The following is a 24,778-nucleotide window of genomic DNA, read 5'->3' on the forward strand; positions in this document are numbered from 1 at the left end:
GATCTATTCAATAAAAAATCTATTCAAAAAAATAATACAATTGTAAAATTAATTGAAAAAACAATTATAAATGTTTCGAAATTTTAAAAACAGACAAAATTTCAATGGATATTGAAATTATGTATTAAAGAAAATAAAAAATTTTAGAAAAATACAAATTTAAGTGTTGTTCAATATCATATCGACATCAATAGATATCGACATGGAATGAATTCGGTAATTTCTTTTTTAAAAATTAAAAAATTAAAATTTATTTAATAATACAAATTATTAAACGAAATTTAATAATAAATTTACAATAACTGACAATATATTAAATTAAAATTAAAAGTTAATTGATAGTTTTTTTTTATTTTATTAAAATTTAGTTTTTTCATTTAAAATTTTAGTACCTTTATTTTAGAACTATACATACAGATCTGAATATCGGATTATAATGGCATTAATTATAATGTGGTTATTTGATAAAACTTTTATTTTCGAAACAAACTATACGTAAACTTCTATCAAATTTAATAATATATTTATTTTAATTTATTAATATATTAATGTCTTATGCAATCTATTAATATATTACAGAAATAAAATGGTTTATCTTATTATTATAATATCCCTAAAACAAATCAATTCACTCATTAAAAGCGTATTATAAAGATTAAATTATTTGTAAAACGTGATTGGTATTTTATTTGAATTTAAAAATTCAATTCGCATATCGGGAATTACTGTCTCGAATCGACGCTAGTATTGGTCAATGTTCTGAAGCGCGCGCAGGAACATAACAGCAAAAAAGTCGCGAAGTATAGAGGCGTATAAGTTGTCCCCACCGTCGCGTCTACGTTCAGTCTCGGGCAACAGCTAAGACGTGGTGGTTGTGTTTATGTCATTCTTCTCTTTCTGTACATGCGATTATTCTAACAAAATTTAACGAAAGTCCCTTCGTAGAGCCGGTGATCAATCTATCGTGTTATCAATATGTGCTGCGTATTTTATTCTACGTATGCCTATTGTCTTGTCGATCTTTAAAACCCTTCGAATACGGCATTACTTCGTCCATACGATTCTGCGCTATGGTAGACAATCGCGTAGGATCAAATGCACGTCGTTTCAATACAAACATTTATGACGTTTAATTAACAAAATTATCCTGTTGACGTGAGATCGTCGATCATTGGCTCGAATCGATACGAACATCGAACATACGCGATAATTCGTGTATCTGTGTACGAAAACGCGAAATACCAGTTCTGTGTCAGTCGATGAGGTTAGGCTGGCGTATTTACGCAACGAAAATTTGTGTCGTCGGTGTACGCGCACGCGATGCGGCTCTGACAGCACGTTCTATCTTCTTTTCTATATTACTGATCATACGTCACAGGACGGAACGCTCTGTGCAGTGCTTAACGCTGAATTTATTGTCGTCGTCAGTGACGACTTTGACAGCGCATCATTCGAAGTGAGGTTAATTTGGAAGGTGTGTCGTGCGTGTGCGTGCTGTAGAGAAAAACAACACGGCAATAATACGATGACGGCGATGTTAGTATCTGTGGCGGAACTGTCGAACATTTTCTTCGTGCTTGCAGTCTCGATATGCTTTTGCGGAGTCTTCTTGTTTATCATCAGGTATTTATATCATCGTATATTGTGCGTTGTTTTTTCTTTTTCTTTTCTTCTCTAAACTGTATGTATCATTTGAGCATGCTATACAATATTTATCGTTGCATGTATTTTTTTAGAAAATTATTTAGAAACATATTTGTAAAAATTGATATGAATCCATTAGTTTGCATTCTCTTTTTCATTTTATTATCTTTACAAGAAAAAAACAGTTACATACACATATGTATAATTATAAAAATAAAATTTATATATATATATATATATATCTTTATTTTTTTATAATTGGTAAATATTTATTTGTTCTCTTAAAATCAATTCCTTTATTTCTACATTTATTAATATATCTCAAATGTATCGACTTATTTAAAAGTTTTTTATATTTTTTATAATAGATCATCTATAATAGATATCAATTAAAGACTATTTTATAATTAACAGTAAGTTTTTTACAATGAATGACATGATTGTAAGTATTGTTATCAAATCGATAAATACTTGATATCATTTTACCTATCATATTTGATATCATTTTACCTATCATTTTACATATCATTTTGATAATATATAACATCTCAGATAGTATAAATTAAATTCTCATCAATGAATACTAACTTAATAATTATCTTAAGAAGTATTTTTCCATATTTTTTCCTATGTCCATTTTAATATTTAGCATTTCTGGGAGATCATTTATTTAAAAAATCATTATATTGATTAATTTTCAAAATTTAAAGAAAGAAAATTTAAGATAGTCAGTGATATTTCATTACACAACAATAAAAATTTACAGCAATAAAAATTATTTATTTATCAGAATTATATGATATATTTAATAATTTTATATGATACTTTAATAAGAAGTTTTAAGAAGAAGTTAGATGTACCTTTTGTGATTTATTTATTATAGTAAAATTTTTATATTTATTATATTATGTTTTTGATTAAAAAATAATTTTAATAATGAAATTAAATTCTGTTTTTTTTTTATTTGATTCAAGATGTTAAGGTTAAAATTTCATTTCTTATATTCCAAGGTAAAATCAATGGAATAAATGTTATTATGAGAGGATCGTAAAAATGGTTGATAAATTAGCACTTTCAGTTTAGCAGTAGTAAAAGTGTGCCATAGGATAGAGGACATAATAGTTAAGAACAGCTGTTTAAACACAGAAAATCATGAAAATTTTCATTCTTATGAGTAGCTTATATAAAAAGTTATACGAAATGGCTTAATCTTATCCAAAATATAAATTGAATTAAATATTTTCGAGGGGAAAAAAAAAGAAGGAAATATTAGAACGATTTTATTTAATTAAATTATCAAAATTAATGACCGATGAAAAGTTTGATTACAAATTTTTGCTTGCCAAATTGTACATTCTTATATTTTTTCGAAGAACACAAAAACAAAAGTTTTGTTTCGAAAATTTTTGTAATCAGATTTAAAAATATATAATTCCAAATATTTTCATCTTTAATATAATTGATTTAAAATATTCTGATGAATAAATGATCTAGATAAAAAGTATCATTGTTAATCATGAGACTATATATACTTATTTTAAGAATAATTTTTTATGTTTTAAAGAAAAAAATATGAAAAATGGAATATATTAATAATTAACGATTTATCTACTTTGAAACTAGAATTAATAATTTGTTTTGAAATTAAAATCAAATCAGATGCATAATTCATATATTTAATTTACATTTCACATATTTATATATTTCTATATGTACTTCTATGAAGAAAGAAAATATTTTTTGTTTAAAAAGCGAAAAATTATTATTGCAAATTAATTTCTCATTTATTTTCGTATCAAAGTTCAAAATAATTAAATGAATGGTAATATAAGATTAATTAAGTTACTCTTGTTTTATCTATGATTAAAAAGTTCTTTGAATGTTAGATATTGTATAATATATTCTAATTCGCGTACTCGAATCTATGCGTTATTACATTGCAACATCGATGATTTGCTAGTTTCGTCGATCATTTGACTTTTTTTTCTGAAAATGATTTCTGTGTACTTTCGTAGAAATTATGCAACTCGCTGGAGACGGTTGATCAAACCGTTATTATCTTGCGGTATTCGTTGTTGCTTGTTCAATGTATTATTTATACGTTGTTGGAAATAACAGACCAACTAAAAAATTACCGGAAAATTGTGAATCTTTATAGTATGTTTGAATAACAATATATTAGTTGATTCAAAAAATATAAATAATGTTATTTTCTCAAATTTTTATCGTTGCATAGTTCGATACCGATAATAAATCTTTATCATAAAAAAACGTAGGATTCTTGTCGATTTAATTATTTTTCATTTACAATAGTGCAAAGTTTATTAGATAATTTTCTTTGTTAATATTACTTTGATTAATTTACTAATTGTTATGAATCTCTTGACTCGTGATTTATCAAGATAGGAATTACAATTAGTATTTGATAAAAATAGATTCATTGAATTGCATGCAGTAATTAAATTTAGTTTGAACGCTAATTTTAGTTCTAATTCATGAATAATTTACATAAATGTCTGATAAATTATACATAAGATCAAGAGGTTATTGTGTAATGAAATTAAAATATAAAATTAAATAAGTTTAAATAAAATCGAAACGGAAATCAAACCGAAAGTTGATCTTTCTCAAATTTCAGTTGGAATAGCTCTAAAATATCTAGTTGAATTAATGGCGGGCCCAAATCCAGAAGCCTTATGTCAATAAACCGTTAACACACTTACATGAAACGTGCGATTCACTTATTTGAAAAGAGAAAGCCGCGTTCTGAAATTTCAAAGCTGTACGGTTTACTTCTTTGCTTCGCCTAAAATAACTTGAAAACTGTACTTGAATTTTAAATGTTCTTTGAAACGAATCTTTACATCATTTAATATTGTGTTTCTAAATTGATCAATTTTTCAGAAGTTTATTGAAAAATATTTAGAATTATTTTAATAGAGAACGTCTCATTATTTCGATATTTTTTTTTTCTCCATCATACGCCAAGAAATAATTTACAGCAATTGATGTTGCGTATACCGTGCTTATATACGTTCTCATGGTCACGAGGTTATTGGCATATACGATCATTCGCACATTAATTCATTCCAAATCATGAATAACGTAATTGATTCGATTATTTTAAATATCGAAGGATGTATGATCGTAATTTTTCCAAATATTTATCGTTAATTTTTATTCGGACAAGATCTATAAAAATAAGATGTTATGTTAAATTCTTTTTTATCAAATTTTCAAAGAAAAAAAATTAGATCATGATTAGTACAACAATTATTTATAATCAAAAATCATTATTTTTATAAAATTTATATAGTTTTCGAAATAAGAAAATAAATTTCTTTTTTTAAAGAAAAAAGAATTCGACGTTAGAACGATAGACTTTTCTTTCAGAATTATTTTATCGTAAATTTTATCTATTCGATCTGTTATATCATTTCGAAGAAAAAAGTAAAAGGAAAATGAGAGAAATTTATCAGAAATTGGTACATAATTTTCAAAACCGTTAACTCGTACGTGCTGCTGAAAAAAAAGATAGTATACTGTTATTTCTCGAATCACCGAATCGTCTCGCGTTCAGGTTTTGCATGCCTACACGTAGGACACTCTCGTTTTATACATGGACAGAATCTCCTGTGTCGAGAGTGAATTGAGCATTAATTGTTAATTTTAGAGAATAGATCAAACTTCAAATAGTGAATTATGAGTTAATTACGCGGAACCAGGGAATATCATTAGAATAATTAATGTTAATAATTACTTAACATTATTAATTCGTACATTTCATTTCATTGTCTCGTTAATTATTTCCTTCATTCATGTCAAATTAATGTGTCATCCGACAATTAACAATTAAGAAAAGAAGAATATTAATTAGAACTTTCTAAAATTATAAATTAATATTGATATATATTTTCGAAACTTTCTAGTTTGAAAGATTGGGAATTTTGAAAAATTAAAAAATTTGAAAATTAATCTTATCGACAAAGTAAAGCATCTATTATACAATAATTAAAATTGAAATTGAAATAACTAAAAATGATTAAACGAAGAATTAATTTCTCTAATTTCTTTTTGCAGAAATATGATCGTACTTCGCATTCACGGCGATGAATTAATGTTTGGAGGGAGTGGAACTGTCATGACACATTCGCCACGTATACCTCAAATGGAAATGATGAAGGTTCACATTCCCTTCACCTTCAAGCTTCACGAAAGTTTCAAAAGCACTTATACCGGTGAGTTTTCCCCCAAATATATTCCCCTTATTTCTCTTTTTTCCCCCCTTTCAATTCCCCTTTCTTTCTATTCACTTCTTCCAATAAAATTTTCCAAGATTTTGGGGAAAATCCTCGTTCACAATTTTTTTTCGCATAAACGCAAATAGAAAATTGAAAATCGATATACTATTCCAACGCAGGATACGCAATAATTAAAACATATAAATAGATATGCAATAATTCGATAAAATCCCATCTCATATATGCAAATACGGGAGAATACACGGATAGGTAATTGAATATTCAAACAATCGAATATATCTACAAAGGAATTGAAAACCGATCAATTGAAATTCGAATCGTTTGTATATCTCCTTAAGAACGAGGAGATATTCTATCATCCATGATTCATTATTCGTTTATTAACATTCTAATTAAAAACACCGATGGAAGAAAGAGAGGGAGAAAAACTCGTTCCTTCGACAAACGGATCGGAGATCGTATCTCGTACAATTGACGGTATAAACGCATAGACGTGTCTCGCCTTTGTTTCGTCTAATTTTACGGATTAGTATTCGTTGGCGTTTGAACGATCATCGATCAAAATTCACGCGTCGTTCGAACCCCGTCGGGCTCGTTATAAGGAATATTCCTTTACGTTTCGACTCTGTTACGTCTCTCTAGAAGTCGTATCCCTCCTGTTTACGAATCCGGCTATCATCGATGATTCCTATCCTTTAACAAATCCTTTTCAAATTTCTCCCCTTTTCCAAGAATACGCGTTATATTTCGCAAGTTTTGTCGCCGGGTTTATTAACTCGAAAAGAATAGTAGGACACTCTTCGTGTACGATTCGATCTGTACGGTCGAAAGTAGGTTACAGACAACGTTGAAGTGGAAGAAGAAGAAAAAAATAAGAAGAAGAAAAAGAACGATCTTCCACTTCGTAGTCGATTGTCGTAATTGACATGCAGGTGTGAAGGCACTCAAAGTTACGAAACGTTACCTTGACCGCTTGGCCAGGTCATTGTGAATCATTTAACCGGAGAATAATTAATTCCGAATATCGGATTCGAATCTCTCTCACGTGATGTTTTTATTTATTTACTCATTTTTTTTTATTAAAAAAGGCATCCCGCTTATTATTCAAAACTACGTTTTGCTGTTAAATATGTATTAAATAATTATAATGGAATTATACGCAGAAACATAAAGCGTTTCTTCATCATTCGAGTAATCATAATTTATTATACGGTTAATTCGTTTTTCAAATTTTTATAAACTCTGAAAAATTTAATTCGAAAAATAAATAATTACCAAATCGAATTTTTAAAGCATTTTAAAAAATGAATGTATTGGCGCAACAGTTCAATTCTCCGCGTATTAATTCTATTTCATAAAAACTGGCATTATATTTTTTAATATTCTCATTATGAAACAACGTCTCTTCCACTGATAATTTGCATTTACATTTGGATTGATACATATAGAAAAGAATACACCGAGCGAAATATGCGTAATATATATATATATATGCAAATATCGCTTACATCGTAATTGTGCCGGTAAAAACTATCTTCTCCCTCCGTAATCACGTTTTATTATGCCACGGATGATTTATGCTCAACACTCGACGACCTTCGATAAATTCATTAAACCATGCATATCCACGGGATAGCGAGCATGTTTGTTAGGGTTTGCCTCTGTTAACCTTGTGGGTGTGCCTTGGATTTTATTCGAACGGTGCCACGGACTAGGCCACGAGTATAACGAGCACGTGTTTCGTTCTTAATGAAAAATCGATTAATCACAATGATTAATACAATTGATCGTATCAAAGTATCAAAATTAATTTCCGACGAAATTTTTTTAGCAAGATTCCAAGAAATCAGATCGAGAAAAATTACAAAACTCGTCTTTGAGAATCAATTATTAATTTATCAGGAATTAAATTTTTGCCTATCAACGGAGATAGGCAGAGAAATGGACGTACATCGGAAAGAGATAATGTCGTTTGAAAAATTGGTAATTTGCCTGATCTTCGAAATGCGAATTATCAATTAACTTTGTATGGAAATTATTAAATATGGATATCATCTTTTTACAAATTATTCCACGGTATCATTTGGCGCGATCTATTGCACGGAGGAAAAGGTGTACGTTCTCTTTTGTTAATTCGCAATGGCGAAGAACCGTGAGAACAACTCGTGGAAACGATGGATTTTTCCGGAGGTGGAGGTTACAAGGGCAGAGTATTTTTGAATTCCAAGCTCGTAGGCACAAAGGTGACCATGTAAAAGTGTGAGGGTCGGTCGCGGAGATTCAGTCTCGTTCATCGAGGACAGCATTCATATGTTCGAATAAACGAATGTTACGTAAGTTACGTGACAATAGACGAAACAATCGATCCAGGCATCGTTAATAAAACAACATCATCGATTATTATGATATAGACATCTCTCATCTTTGATAATTGCTATCTAAATAGGATTTCTCAATCGTTCCTTTCGTTAACGTGCTACGATAAAATAGATTATTAATCGAGATGCTGTTGTAACAGCTAATGATAACAGTTAACGACATTGTTTAAAGATAGAATCGTGATGGCAAATGATGTTTCTCAATCCTCTTATCTATTCGAATAATAGATGAATAATAGATGAATAATATGGAAATTTTTTTCGAGTCGATGGTTATCGTTATAATGTGTAATACTTTACGTATAAACAAAATTATCGTTAATAAACTTTATTGGAGATTTCATATCAAAAACTCAACAAAGAGTATCGTAACAAACTTGAGACCAGAATATCTGTATCTTTCCTATCTAATATTTCCTATTAACATTTGATCTTTTCTTTTTTTTCGCCTTCGAAAATGGAACTGTACGAAAACTGTACGAGATAAATTTAATTTTGTATTTCGCAAAAAAAAAAAAAAAAAGAAGAAGAAGAAGAAAAAGAACAAAAGTTTAAATTTTCCATCAACGGAGTCAATCGTCCGTTCGATTGATAATAAAGATCGGTCAGAGAGGAACGATGCCCTTGGTATTACAAAAATTCTCAGGAATCTTTTCTCATGGATCGACCGATCATTGATCGACGTTATGCGTGTCAAGTTCACCGACTCGTTCGAAAACTTACTTAACAAGCGCGTTACGAGATATAATAGACGAAGGCGAGGCGAAAGTGAACAAGAATCGAAAGCTCATTCACGTAGCCTGGTAGCATTTTACCGTGCAAATATCTGCCTGAGTGTAGGTGAACACCCGAGAGCATTCCTGGCCTCATTGTGCAACATTGTAATCGCGATTGGATCGAGAGAGAGAAGAGCTTGTGGTCCAGGTTACGAAAGGTTAGCCGACCGGTTACGCAATCGTCGTGAGTCGATTGCAAGATTCCTTCGACGGGAGAAATACTTTTACAGTTGACTGTCTGACTGGGCTCGAGACAAGATCCTCTAGCCCTCCTTTAAGACGCTTGTTAAATGTATTATCGTTTTCGAAACGGACTCCATCGAAAAAAAACACTCCATCGATAATTAATGCCGCGAGACGAATCACTTGTTGCTTGCTTGCTAAACTATAATCTTTTGTTGAATTGTATTTTAAATTCTTTTGTTTTTCATTCTTCTTCTTTTTTTCTTTTTTTTTCCTTCTCCCCCCATTCCTTTTTTACGCCCTTGAATAGCACGGATGAGGTAATATGCAGCTAGTCGCAATAATCGGAAACATTTTCATATACCTTGTGCAAGTTTTTTTTTCCTTTATTTTTTTTTTTTTTTTTTTGTATCCTTGAATATTTCAGACGAGGTAATGGGCTACAAGCAATCAATCGCTTAAAAATCTTCGTATGATTTATGTATAGACGTTTTCATTGAAATCGAAATTTTCGGAATTTAACCGAATCCCTTTGTAAAATAGCATACGAAGATTATTGTGATTAGCTGTGTGTTTTTATGGTAATGATAAAAACACGTAAAAATATAAAAATTTAACTATGAATAGACTTGTAAACCTTGTTGTTCTTGTTCTTGAATCTTAATATGAGTCAAACAACCTTGTCCCCATATTGTTTGATAAGTTTAGAAAGAATAAGTTTGGAGGACATTTTTCATGAATCATCGACATCGATAAAATAATATTAAATTTATTCTTTTTTATTATTATTATTTTTATTTGTTTGCTCCTAGTTTAGAAACGTGAACGAGGCGAATACGAATCGAACGATAAAAGTTATCGAACTCGCAATTTATCTTAGGATTATCAAGGTGTTTTTTGATTAATTCAATACACGATCTATCTTTCCTTCATTTGTTATTCATCTTTGTATATATGCATGCATATATTCTTAAGAACCAGTTCTAATATCATGCGAACGTGACACTCACGATTTTATTACAATATCACGTATTCAAATACGATATCGTTATTAGAAAACTATGCCGTATATGATTATAACATTTCACATCCATCGCGTAAAAGTATTCTTGTTTTCCCCTTCTTTCGTGCCATCTTTTCCTCCTGTTTTCATTCTGAACATTTTTCGCTTCTTTTCTCTCTCTCTCTCTCTCTCTCTCTTTCTCTCTCTCTCTCTCTCTCTCTCTTTCCTTCTTCATCTTATTAAAGTGGGAAAACAATAAATAAAAAATTTTCCGTGATTCATCATTATTGAAAAATCTGTTATGTTACGTGTTAAAATAATAGATGCATTACAATAACTCATTATACAAATCAAAGGCAAAACGTCTTCGTAATAATACAACAACAGTAATAATAATAATAATTGAATCATCAGAAAATAAAACTTCGCGTCGATTTTAATCCGTCTTAACATTTTGCTTGTCTGTAAAAAAAAAATTTGATGTTATGAAATTTTACAAAAGGAATTTTTTTTTCGGAAAAAGAGAGAAGAACAAATAAGAACAAATTAATTACCCAAATATAATATACTTCTTCTAATCGTCATGCAAGTCAATAATAATACAACTTAACAAGCCCTTAACGACGTTCATCCTTCCCTCAATTTTCCACTTCCTTTTTTACCGTCTCATTTTCCCTTCTCAATTCCCACCCACACGAGCAACACACGATCTTCGCGTAAACAGGATATCTCGCTTTCAGAAAATTTTTCTACTACTCGTGCGACTATTGTAGCGTGGCGTCGCTTATAATGCAACATCCTGTCGAATCATTGCTTTTGTATTACGTAAAAAGCCGCGATATATACCAGTAGAATGAGAGAGAGAGAGAGAGAGAGAGAGAGAGAGAGAGAGAGAGAGAGAGAGAGAGAGAATGCATTATGGTATCTTTTTTTCTTCCTCCCTTTTTTCTTTTTTTCTTTTTTTCTTTTTCCTTTTTTAGTCTTTTTATCATCACTGTTCCTGGTCAATTGCACAGAAATGAATCCGGCGACTACAATTACCCTCGCGAACGAGCACTCGGACCTCCTACTTTCATTCTTGTTCCCATAATGTATAATAGCCGGCCGCATTGTTGTAGAAAAGAAATTGGACTATTCTCGTTTTATTCTCGGTTCGAAATAAATTCGTTTTTTTCTCTCTCTTTCTCTCTCTCTCTCTCTCTCCCCTCGGCTCTTTCCGTCTGTTTGTCTTTTAATCGTTTTATCGAATAAATAATAATTGAACGACTTGAGTTTTCTTAAGTTTTGTTTGCGAATGCACTTGGTGTCAAATACTTGTCGAATACTACTTGTACGAGCAATGTAATGTTCGTATATAATGCTTTGAGATCGATTTGCTTATTATTATTTTTTTTAATCGTTGAATAGATTTTTCATCGCTCATCGTAGAAGGATAAACTATGCACGATGCCCTTGAAATTTTAAATTACAATCGCGTCGATTCAAGATTCTCCTCCATTCGACACGTCCAGCCACATGAGGAATCGATTTCGATGTCGGTGATCGAAGCAACACGGTTAACCGTCTATTTTAAGATATCGAGTTATGCTATGTAAATATTCCTGTGCACGCGCAAGTTTAATCCGTCTCTTCTTTTCGAGTCGTTTATTCGTTGCAAATCGAATAATAGATGAAGGGAACAGAGGAAAAAGGATATCAGGAGGATATCTAGGAAATCTAGGAAACGCTTTGTAACGGGAATGTCATCACGGTGTCGTTTAAAATAACGGTGTTCGAAACATTGTCTCTCATAATACTTGCTTGCTATTATTTGAATTGGTCCGTCCAAGAAATTATTGAAATTTATAGTCATCTCAAAATCGTAATTTTGTTATATTGATTAATTTGCGAGTTGCTTGCGCAATATTGATATAATCTCACGAGCAAATGAAGAGAAGATCTAAAATCGATATAAAAAATAAAATTAGGCGTTAGATTCGGTGAAACAGGTCAAAGAGATAAAAAAATAAGTTCAAAAAAATAAAAATAAAAAATAAAAGAAGGAATGGCAAACAGAATGGCGCGAACGAGAGAAATTTATGCAAACTTGCTCAAGGCATCTTTTTACACTTACATGTCCCGTTGATTCTCCATGCAAGAGTTTCTTCTTTGTAAAATAAGAAGCGTACACTAACTATTTTTGCAACTCGTTCCTAGTCTTTTTTTTTTTTTTTGCACGTTTATTCCGTACAAATATTTAACGCAATCTACGTTGAATCGAATTTGGTGTCCTCATCAAAATTTTAATATTCCGCGAATATTATCATCTAGACATCTGGTTTTGTGTGGCGAGAACGATAAACAGGATGATAAATTGGGAATGGATTTTTTTCTTTAATCAATGATAGATATTGTCACATATCTCGCGTAATTAATTTACGATAAAGAATTATGAAAAAAAATTATTTTTTACGCATATTAAGTAGATATCATTTACATCATATCTTTTATGTTTATCTATATTTATCTGGAAAGATTGGTTTTGAAAGAAATCAAAGTTCGAGTATCTCGTTTTACAAGTTTTAATATATCACGCGTCTCGCGGTAGATTTATATGCTTAAATCTAGAATATAAAAATAAGAATCGTGGAAAAAAAAAGAAGTAAGGGACATGTCGCGATAAATAATATGTGTAATAAATGTAATAAACGCATGTTGACATTTTATGTATTATATCATAGATAGATTGTATGCATGGTAAATATTATTTACCATATCGGCGATAATAAAAGAGATTCAATCGCAGTATAAACGTGTCAACATTGTGATGATTCGCGTCACGTTTCTTGAAAATCAACGAGGATCGGCGAATGAATGGAAATCGGACAAAAAAACCCAAGTTGTTAATCTTGTTATTATAAATGCAAGCTGTAAATTGCACGGAGGAACAAGTTTTAAAAATGGGAAATGCGACGCACGATTGTAAATGAGAAGTCGAGTGGTTGAAACAATTAGTAGCTACGGTTCGTTTTCGCGTGTATCGTCGTGCAAACGTCTTCACTTCTGGAAGAACTTAAACGGCCAGCAACAATGAGAATAAAAGCTTTCACGTTTTATGGCCGTCCGTTTACAATCGACTTGTCTCCCTTTTGTCCCTTTCATTCAAATGAGTTTCGAGAGTCATAAATTTTCATAATATTAACCTTAGTTTTATGACTCCAAGGATTAATTTGTTTGAAGTTTCGTTATTCAACGCGGTACATATTTGAAGAAGCGTAGAATATATTTGATCTGGTATTTTGAACGAATAGAAAATTATTCGCTTGGCCGAGTAATTTTAGTTTTCATCGAGCTTTACAGCATTTCGGGTATATAAGTATAAATGCTTAAGATCTTTCGAGGATCTTTTTCTTTTGTTTTTTTTTCTTTTTTTTTTGTCATGTCGGCTCGAAAGTATTAATTCAAATATAAATATCATTTTTTAAAAAAATTTTCGGTCTTAAAATTTAATTCTAATCTAGCATGAATAAATAGATTCGTAAAAGTACATAATGAATTACTCGTCATTCAACATCGAACATTAATCGTAAAATACAGGAATTTGTAAATAATTGTAAAAATCTTGCATCGTCTAGAAAAAAAAAGAAAAAAAAAAGTAAAATAAAGATCACATGATCATTCGTAATAATTCTTTCTCATTAACAATTTTTTTCGTTCCTTTGAATGGACTTTTTAATTTTCGTTGCAAGGAAATTTTTGTAGAATGTTAATTAAAATCTAACTTAATCTTGATATAATAACAAAATATAAAACAGCAAATAACACGTGGCAAATATTAATAAATAATAAAATGAATTTCAATTCAATTCTACTTCGTTTACAATAAATTCTTGAATTATCAGTTTTAATATACTGATATTATAATGAAACAAAGAACTCCGCCATTGCAAAAAGTCATCCAAATCCAAGCCACTTTGTTAAAATGCGATTCAATTTCAAAAGATGAAGATGATTAAAAAAATAATAAAAAAAAAATCATAAATAAATAGATAAAATGAACGAAAGAAAGGAAAAACGTACTATTATTGTTATTGTTCCTCGATGACAAATTACAGTTCATTTATCATTTTCATGAAGTAATCGCTTCGTGCGACTAGACACGCGATTGAAACGAACGATTACATGTAAGCAAGAGTACATCAAGAAGCCGGCTTCTCCGCGAGAATATTTCGACATCGAGGCTCAAGGCTAGAAACTGTTACACGTATGAACGAACAATCGCCGATTTGGATCGGTTTTGTTCCTCCCTGTCACGATCGGAACAAAATAGAACAAAGAATATTTCACCGATCGTAAAGTATTTCGTGCAAAATGGAACAAAAAGTGCTTGCCTACGTGACTGTAGGTATCCAGGCAACAATCCAATAGAACAATCAAGGTCACTGGAAATGAATATAGGGTGTTCGTGCGATTCTAAGCATACTTTTTATCGTGACATTTGCATGATATTTCCATTCTTTATTCGTGGAATTGGAGAGATATCTTATCTTTTGCAATTTAATCATTTCTGATATGTGATTTTCTTTGCAAATTTTGACGTTTCTTTACTACTAAGAATAAGAACGAAGAATAAGAGAGAGAATGTAGAATGGATAGTGGATGAACAAGGCGAGAAATGTATTTAATTTGTACAATGTAAAGCTTATCGTCGTATGATTCGTTTGATCAAGCGACTTCGTGATTTTCTCAAGGTGTTGTACGAAATGATGCGGAAAATTAAATGTAGAAAAAAAAAAGTTCAAAAGAATAAGTTAAAAAATTATTGGAATGCATTTAATTTGGGAGCAATTTTAAAAAGAGCAAAGCATTTTTATTGCGTTCATTCTTGGAACACTTGAAGTAAGAAAGTTAAGCTAACTAAGAAAGTGAATCATGATTGTAGCTCGAGAGACTGCTCACGGTACATAATAACCCATTGGCGAGAACGAACAAAGAGGCAAAGATACTGTCGATGATGTTAGCAAAGAGAATTGAAGAGGATACGAGATGGTTAGAAGTAAGAAACCACCTGTGGCGCAATAAAACTCTTTATCGGAACAATTTTAAGCAAGTTTGTACGCGAAACTACTATATTTCTCGAAGTGTCGAGAAAAAAGGAACGTTCTGTCACGTATCGAGTCTCGTTTCGATTTTACAATCGATCCATTGAGGAAAACTTCGGTGAATCAGTTCTACTATTTTCGTTTAGATCTATATCGATTCGAAGAGCATGCACATGCGAGCAAGAAAAATGATGATAAAAAAAAAAGAAATCGAAAAATTACGAATGAAAATTAATTGGAATGGAGTGATGAATGAGATTACTTATAAATTATCGTCAAGTTGATTGAGGAAAATTTAATTTCGATTCGATCGTTTTAGTATCTTCGACTCTATTTTTATCGTTCGCTACTCGTGAAGTGAAAAAGAGAAATAATTTCACAATTTTCCTGTGTATTACGGTAATCGTGTTTGCACTCGGCTAGAACTGTATGCAGTGTTTGTTTCGTAAACGAACGAGACGGATATATGCACGCGAAATGATCCGATTTCCACAAACAGTTAATGCAATCAACCGAACGAATCTGCTTGATTATGCAATATTTGATAATCGAATAGTTTCATATCACCGTTCTTTGAATCGTTTTGAATATTATTCTTTTTCTTTTTTCTTTTTTCTTTTTTTTTACATTTGTTACATTTTATTACAACAATTGATTGCGTGAAATTTAACAATTTCAGTGAAACTTTTTAAACTAAGAATCGCATTAGCGTTGATCGTATCTATCGAAGTGGGAAAAAAAAACTGAAAATTTCGATAAAAATGAAAGATTAAATTAGATTCGATTTGTTAATATTTTTTTATATTCACTAAAAACTTACGGTACTCGAATCTCTCTCGTATTTTAATTAATAGAAAAAGTATTAGAATAGATTATAATAGAAAATATAAGAAAGTAATTACGAAAAATTTATGACTATGCGAAACGAAGCCAAATTTATTACAATCTTGTAAATCAAATATTTGGAACTTGAAATTGGAATGTTTTATTGTACGATGTCAAAAAAAAAAAAAATTAGTTTTTAATCGGTTAAAATAATATATTATTCAATGTAGAACTCATTAATATCCGGTAAATGCAACAGATCATACGTGTTCATTTTATTGCTCTTTGGGTGAACATAGTGCAACATGCTCACGCGATTGCAGTCTATCTGGTCGGTTAACTGGCCTTTCACCGATCCATTCGAGACATACGATTCATTAGATATATTGTATCGATCGATCGATTTCATTCTCCAATCGAAAAAGTTCGCGAATTTTAGTATTTGATATAAATTAAATCGATAATTCGATCGTTGATTAATTTCGATAATTGATTTTTCAATCACGTAGAAAATTATTTCGAGTTTTTTAAATTAAATTTGATCTTGAAAGACCATAATTAAGGACCATAATTAACCATAATTGAACATTCTTGTTAATTTCCTATTAAATTTAAAAATTTAGTCAGATATTAATATAATTCGATCGTTGATTAATTTCGATAATTTTTCAATCACGTAGAAAATTATTTCGAGTTTTTTAAATTAAATTTGATCTTGAAAGACCATAATTAAAGACCATAATTAACCACAATTGAACATTCTTGTTAATTTCTTGTTAAATTTAAAAATTTAATCAGATATTAAAATTTATTTAGAATTAATATTCATATTGGCCTCGGATATCTAGAACATTCCAGGTTCTCAAATGTTTCTAGATGTACCAGTTCACCTTGCAAAGTCCATAGTTCACAAATCCCTGTTTCATCCAGAACTTCTAGGATATCACTCGCGAAGCTTGACCTACATAGTCCTCGCTCATTGTGACAGCGTACGTGTTAAGTCTTTGCCAACCACTTCGGATGTGCTTGACCGGCCATGCTTTAACTTGAAATTGTGAAATTCTGAGTTCATCATATAGCTTGAAAATAAAAGTCGAATTATTTTTACATAGCTACAACATTACATTAGAATCATTGAAACTTTATAATTTTTTTTGTTTTATATATATATATATATATATATATCTTTCTAGATTAAAAATGTTTATGTTACGTCTCTCCACGTTCTTTGATATATTTGATCGGATTTCACGAGAAAAATGCATTTTGTTATTTATACGAACATGAATATATCAGATCAGTTTCGAATTCTTTATTAATAATCACGTTAATATTTGTACAATATTTTTTTAATTCGTGCCACGAAATGCACGCGTTTCCGTATGTAACAGCATCGATATTTGCTATACAATTGTGTAGTTTTCTGTTACTAAGTAATCGAAGAAAGAGCGTGTGCTTTATTAAGAACTCATTTCTAAGAATTTAGATTAAAGATTAAGAAATTAATTATAAATATAATGTTATAAAACATGATGTAATATATAAACATAATTCTGGAAGCCATAAAAATCTTTAAGACATTGAAATGGAACGTGATCCAAAATAGGTTAGAAAATATTTTATTTGTTTAGAAATGAACTTTTCGTATTCGATTCAATTAAAAAGATCGACAGATCTAGGAAGAAGCGTTAGGACAAAGGATTCGAAATCGATACAAGAACAATTAGATTTCGTGGTTCCATGGAATGGCTGATTTGATAGTTTTGCCGTATTGGAAATTACCGCGTTGGACGATCCATCTTGGTAGCTTTCACTTTCGTTCACACCAATCTCGCGTGATCTCGAAGCAATCTCCTCGACAGTGGCCTCTCTACAAATTATAGAGAACCTTTGACCACGATTGCCCACATGAACCTCGAATTACTTTAACTGTGACATGAGATCACGAGATTCGGGTCACGATTCTCCGTTTCCTGTGTCGCTTTCCGTCACGAGACGCTGTCTATACAATTTTTTTCTACCTCTTACCAACGACGATTCGTTAATTTGTTCTGTAAACCGATCTATCTATCGTTTTATTAGACATGAATAAGTGAGATAAGATTAATGGAAGATTTATGAATACTTTAACGATTAGAAGATTATAATTTGATTTTAGTTTTCAACTTCAAAAAGATATTCTCTGATTCTATGATTCATTTGTGATATAATTGCATTATTATTTTGTGAAATTATTCAATTTATTCAACGTTATATTTTAATAATTAGTTTTTTACTCCAAGTAAGTATATCCTTAATTTGTATTCATCTAGATTTAATTATTTTTTTTTAACGATTAAAGTTTGTTTTAGAAGTTAGTTTTTTACAGTTTATTTTAAAATAATGTAATTCAATGTAATTCAATTACTATACACTAAAGATCAAATAGATGATCACGAAATAAGGTGATTGATTTCCTAAATACTTTTTCAAAAGACAATGTATGGAAGAATTAGAATTGGAGTAAATATCCTCTCACGCATGACCTAAAAACTCTATCTTGGCCTATTGGATATATTTTAAAACCAGATGAGAGTAAAAAGAATCGAAAGTGGATTCGTTACATAATCATTCTCAATAACCATGTAAACATGAAATTGAAACTATCTATCTAGTTTTGTATTTTTTCTGCATTATAATAAAATAAATATTTCTTATACATAGGTTATGTACGTATATTATGAATCAGCTATATCGATGAATCAGAAGTGAATCAGAAATGAATCATTTATATTATTTCTCTAAATTATTATTTTATTATCTATTTTCAAATGCACAAGTTCAAAGTATAAATAAATAAATCTTTGTCGAGATAAAAAAAAATACTACAATTTGAAGTTTGACTTATAAAAACGAAATTATAAAATAAAATTATTTCTTTAATGTAAGCATTGCACATATTTTTTTTTTTAATACTTTGTGGTAATGTATTGTAATGAATAATATTTTTAAGCCTTTGATTGTATTATTATTATATCAATCTTTATATATGTTATACATTATATTATATAAAAATTATTGGTCTTTTTGTTACAGAAGTTGAATGCGAAGTATCGAGTCAAGTTGAATATTCTTTGCAAGCGCTCTGGGGAGTTAGTATAAGAGAACTTCACCTGGCACTTTGGAAACCTTGGAGTACCCTTAGAGACGCGTCCTTGAATGGTACTCTTCTTCAAGGCCATGCTCAGTATCTCACACCACCACAAACGTATCCTTTCTTTAGATATAGATCAGTTTCTTTTTCTTTTCCATTTTTCTTATATACATATTCTTGAATTAATCATATATAATTTTAAAAATTTATATTGTAATTAATATTAATATCGTTGATGATATCATTCGTTATTCCTTGATTAAAATATACAGTAGACAACCACATGGAGAAGAAACATTGAGATTGTCTCTTCCGGCACCAGAATTAGAGCTTGGAACACCACCTAGACTTTGCTATCCTCTAGTAATCTTTCTAACTCGTAGGGATACAGGAGATCCTCATCCGGACGAGACGGTGGATATTTTTTAAGTTCATTATAAACTGCAATCTTTTTATGGAATTAATTTTTTCATTAAATGTTTAAATATAATTGTTATATTTTATTAATTTATTACTTTTCCTTTTGAAAGGTGGCTCTAGTAAATGTTGTCCATATCAAAGATAGCGTATGCACACTACCCACTTCGATTCTGGCGCAATATCTCAAGCAAGCTAACGGACAATTATCTTGTCTTAAAGTAAGCATGTTCTATTTTAATTTAAATTTAATAAAAAAGAAAATGCAACTTTTATCTTTAAAAATAATCTCATAATTATTTTTATTTTAGCAACTATATTTAGCCACCGGCAATTCGACGAATTATGACGAAGGAGATATGTCTTCGGGTTTAGGTTCAGCTCTGGCCCTTGCAGAGCCTTGTAACAACAACGGTAGTACGACTAGGGGCGCATTGGTTGCCTCCGGTACTGGCGATCCCGAGGGATCGCTATGGAACACAGCTGGAGAACAACTTTGCGTTGTTTGCCAATACTTTCCTCTGTCACGTGCTCTATTGCCTTGCAGGCATACCTGCATCTGTGCATCCTGTTTTGGCAAACTAGATCGATGTCCAATGTGTAGAAGTCCGATAAAAAGTTATTTTTGTATCAGGGGCGAGGAATATATGCCCTTGGAGACAGAAATCAATCCTTGCAAACAGAGACAACCAAATCATGGGCCCACTCACTGGCTTCACGATTGGAATGATAGACTCACGGATTTTCTTGGATTTGCACGATAGAATAGTTGGTATTTTCTCGTTTCATTTAGAATGTACAACGTATAGAAAATACGACGGAACAAACAATAGTAATTGTTTGAAATTGATTGAAAGAATTATCGATTTTGAAAAATACTTTTGTAAAGATTTTTCTTTCTTTAATTCTTGCAAATTTAATTTATATAATAATAAGAAAAAGATAATTGCATAAGATTAATTCTCAGAAAGAAATACACAAAAAAGAGGCAAGATATTAATTTATATGAAGTAAAATAGGAAGATTTTTTTACAGAATAATATAAAAGCTTTTTTTTTTAATTAAAACGCCAATTGTGCAGAGTAAATCAAAATTGTTATCATTTGATTTTTTGAATTTATCATTTATATAATTTTCAAAAAATCATTATATCTATTATTTATTTTTATGAATTTTTGATATCTTTCAACTCTGCCCTAGAGATCAAGTTTTTTTATCAAGCGTTTGAATAATCTTTAACAATTGAGGAATTTAAAAAAAAAAATAGAAAAATTATAAGCGTCCAAATAAAAAAAAATGAAAAAATATTTGATAAAAAAAAAGAGACATAAAGGAAAGTTTCAGATTTTTATCACATAACGTTGTATAAATACTTAAGCTGTAAATATAAAATACAAATAAGATATATTCATTTTCGAGATATAACTAATAATTAAGTTATTGATATTATTTCATATGATATGCAGGTTTATTCAGTAGTTATAGAAACATTAGTTCCAATATGCATGCCTTTAAAGTATTCTTTTTCCATCTTTTTTTGTATCTTATATGAATTAAAAAAATTTCTTTTTCATAATGTTCTGCTGTTCATGTGCAACGATAAAGTTAACTTTCCTGAGACTTTTTTCAGAAGAACATCACACAGAAAAATAATGTTGTTAAATTAATTTAAGAAGGATCTTACATTAATGTTTAAACTATAAATACACAGACTGTGATAATTCTAATATCTATTATTATAAACCAGATATGTAAAAGAGTCCTGAATGGAGGACATCATATAAAAGAAGGAATTGGAGTGGTACAAAAAAGAACATGAAATCATTTTCAGATTTCACATTTGATATATATATTGTATGTCACCAATTTTTTTTATATCTTTTAGGCACTTGCATAAAGATTGATGATACTCTCTTATTTAGAATTTATAATATAATTAGAATTTCATATTTTTCACATAAAATTTTTTTTATTTCGTTTTTTGACAACAAAATTAGCAAAATGATATTTTAAGAAATTACTTACTTGTGATACATAAAATATATATTTGCAAATCTCAATATGCAAAAGAATGAGAGTATTTGGAACTATATATGTTAATTCAAAGAGTAAAGGCCTCTAAAGTCAATGTATTGTAGTCGAAGATTTTCATAGAATAATTTATATTTTATTTAGTGCGTATAGCGTTTTGATGATGCGGCAATGTCTGTATGTGAGAATCTGTATATAATTTATTTAATAAAGCGTATTCATGCTGTCATGCTGTATTGTTCATACATGCATGTATCCTAACAACGAAACAAATATATAACAAATATATAATTATAAAAAAATGAACAATTTATTATTTTATATTTGTACCAGTTTTTTTTTAAAAGACAATAATTGTCTAACTGAATATACAATCAGAGTAAGCTATTCTTTGTATATTCAATGATCAGAATTTTATAGATCGGTAACATTCGACAACTTTCGACGTTCTTCGGATTTTCTCGGCTTTTTATAATATATAGTACGTATAATTCGCTATACTGATAACCGTTGATCACGTTGACATTCAGGCTTTTATATTTTACAAATTAAAATTTATTTTGATTGTCATTTAAATTATTAAAAAAAAACGACTGATTAAATAATTACTGTTCAATTTTCTTCAAAGAATGTCAATGAAACATGGTGAAAAGTGATCGTCTTAAGATTATTTAATGAATTAATTAGGAATAGAAAGAAAGCCGCAGATTTATTACTTACATTGTGAAAATTAATTCGAAAGTCTACATCTTGTGAATCGGTATGTCTCATTCCTTTTTTTTTTTGTTCCCATAAAGTTAATTGTTTAATTTCTATAGAGCTTCAATTACCATATATATAATATTATATAGTTTATATAGTAAAATGTTCAAATAATTTCGATGTCCTTTAGAATCACATGTAAACTCATCGATCAAAAGGGAATGTTTATTTTGTTTCATTCTGTCTTTAAGTCTCGAACGGATATCGCAAAGGTTAGACTGATCGACAATACGATTACTTGACGACTTCGTAAGTACGAATATTTTATCAATTTCTTTCATTTATTCACATAATAATATAGATAATTTATTTAATTTATTTAATTTATTTATTTAATTTAAATTATTTTTTAAACATATATTTATAATTTAAAAAAAAAATTTTTTTATTGGATAATTATTTGATCTAAATTTCATTTTATAATTTTCTTTCTATTTTTATAAACATATGTTAAGATTATTAAAATAATAAAAAAATTTTATAAGCTAATTTCTAAAATACTCACTTAATAAATTTATATTTTTTAAAATATCTTAGATTTTGAAGTAAACATAATAAAAATATATAATGGCGGGTAGTGGAGAACTTTGGGTACAATGTTTTACCTGTTGTTTAATGCAACAAGGACCTAGAACACGTAATGGAAGGCAAAGGTCACATCAGAGACTAAGGATAGATCGTAGTATGATAGGAGTACCTACAAACTTTAGGCATACTGGACATATTAGTAGTGGAGATCTTGATATGAGCAGTGCACAATTATCAAATATTCAGGCACAAATGCAAATGAAAGGAGGCTATGATAATGCATATAGTGTTAAGGTATATAATAAGCAAATATTATAATATTATAAGAAAATAAATCATATAAACTCATAAAATTATTTATTTTATAAATTATTTTTATTCTAGGCATGTTGAAAATAATGCATTTTGTTGCAAATTATTCTTTCAAATTAATAATCAAAGCAAATAATTTTATAACAGAAATAAAAAAGATGACACTTATGTTCTCTTTATGAAGATGAACATATATGCAGCTATATCACATTTTCAGAAGATGCTCAAAGAAGATACATTAAATATGTTTAAGAATAAGACAAACAAGAACAAATTCTAAAATATTTTTACTTCTTAATATTAAATAAATATTACGTTAAGTTACTCTCATTTGTATAGAAATGATTTTACAACTAAACTAATTTTCTAATTATAAGAGAGCATTTAATTTGCATATTTTTAAAATGTTATTTTCATTCAAGACTGGATACTTAATAGAAACAAAAACTGCCATATATACAACTTTTTCCATACATTTTTTTATAACATTTAAGTACTTTTCCATTTAAAAAAAAGTCAATGTTTATTGGTGCAAAATTATAACATAATAACATAATTATTATGTTATATGTTACTTATTTACTTATGTGTATTTATTTCTTTTTTTGATACAAGAACAATATTTACAGTAGTAGATTTACTAATAATATATATTAGATATTATTCTTATATTTGCAAATGCAAATGTAAGTACTCTGTGTTATTTAGTAGTACTTTTTGTAAAAAGAAAATGAAGAATGTATTTTGCATAGTTCACCTGTGCTGATTAATGGATAAATATTTTTAGCATGTATATGGTGAACATTCATGTTCACAAAGCACGGCCCATTTTTCCTACTTCTGTATTCATCCCTAAATAGGGTATATAAACCTACATTAAGAAATTTTTGGAATGTAGATGTGTCAAAAATTGAGAAACTGATTTATATGTATTTGCCTAGTCTAAAATCATTCTATTAAACTTCATGAATTATGCTAGCTATTGTTTTATAAATGTTGTAATCTCTCAAGAATGGACTTATCTTAGTATGAGATGTAAGGAACACAGGGGATTTAGAAAAAATTCTCTGAAGCAAAAAAAATTTTATTTTGAACCAATGTGTAGATGTATAAATTTAATAATTCTAAAAAGAAAATAATGATTTAGATATATATATATATATATATATATAACTTAAATATCATAAACTTTTTATATATTATAAATATTTACTTATGCTTTTGAAATTTGAATGAAAAAAATTTAATTCATATTGTATAATGTTGAAACAATTGTAGAAAGTCTTGCAATAAAGTAATAAATATAATTGTAAGTATTATATTTAATGTGTGTAAGAAGAATAAACTGTATTTTCAAAGTAGATGGTAGTTTAATTTTTTTGTATAGATATAAATATATTTTTTAAATTTTTGAAGTACTAAATAATTTACATTTATAAATAA

At 29.2% G+C, this 24,778-nt stretch overlaps 2 protein-coding genes across 3 annotated transcripts; both read left to right on the plus strand.

The window, feature by feature from the left end:
* Positions 1-809: 809 nt before the first annotated feature.
* Positions 810-21,962, plus strand: LOC107993120 (cell growth regulator with RING finger domain protein 1). 2 transcript variants are annotated; one of them, XM_017049355.3, is made up of 6 exons: positions 810-1,623; positions 5,725-5,882; positions 19,228-19,399; positions 19,558-19,699; positions 19,816-19,923; positions 20,014-21,962. In XM_017049355.3, the coding sequence occupies exons 1-6, from the start codon at positions 1,526-1,528 to the stop codon at positions 20,464-20,466; spliced, it is 1,131 nt and encodes a 376-aa protein (XP_016904844.1). In that variant the 5' UTR covers positions 810-1,525; the 3' UTR covers positions 20,467-21,962. The 2 variants fall into 2 exon arrangements, with proteins under 2 accessions (XP_016904844.1, XP_016904845.1); XM_017049356.3 differs by having other exon boundaries at positions 828-1,623; positions 19,561-19,699.
* Positions 21,963-22,106: 144 nt separating this feature from the next.
* Positions 22,107-24,696, plus strand: LOC107993085 (CDC42 small effector protein homolog). The gene is made up of 4 exons (XM_017049290.2): positions 22,107-22,493; positions 22,626-22,744; positions 23,033-23,317; positions 23,408-24,696. The coding sequence occupies exons 3-4, from the start codon at positions 23,063-23,065 to the stop codon at positions 23,414-23,416; spliced, it is 264 nt and encodes an 87-aa protein (XP_016904779.2). The 5' UTR covers positions 22,107-22,493; positions 22,626-22,744; positions 23,033-23,062; the 3' UTR covers positions 23,417-24,696.
* Positions 24,697-24,778: the final 82 nt, after the last annotated feature.

This window comes from Apis cerana, linkage group LG10, assembly GCF_029169275.1.
Source record: "Apis cerana isolate GH-2021 linkage group LG10, AcerK_1.0, whole genome shotgun sequence".
NCBI lineage: Eukaryota > Metazoa > Arthropoda > Insecta > Hymenoptera > Apidae > Apis > Apis cerana.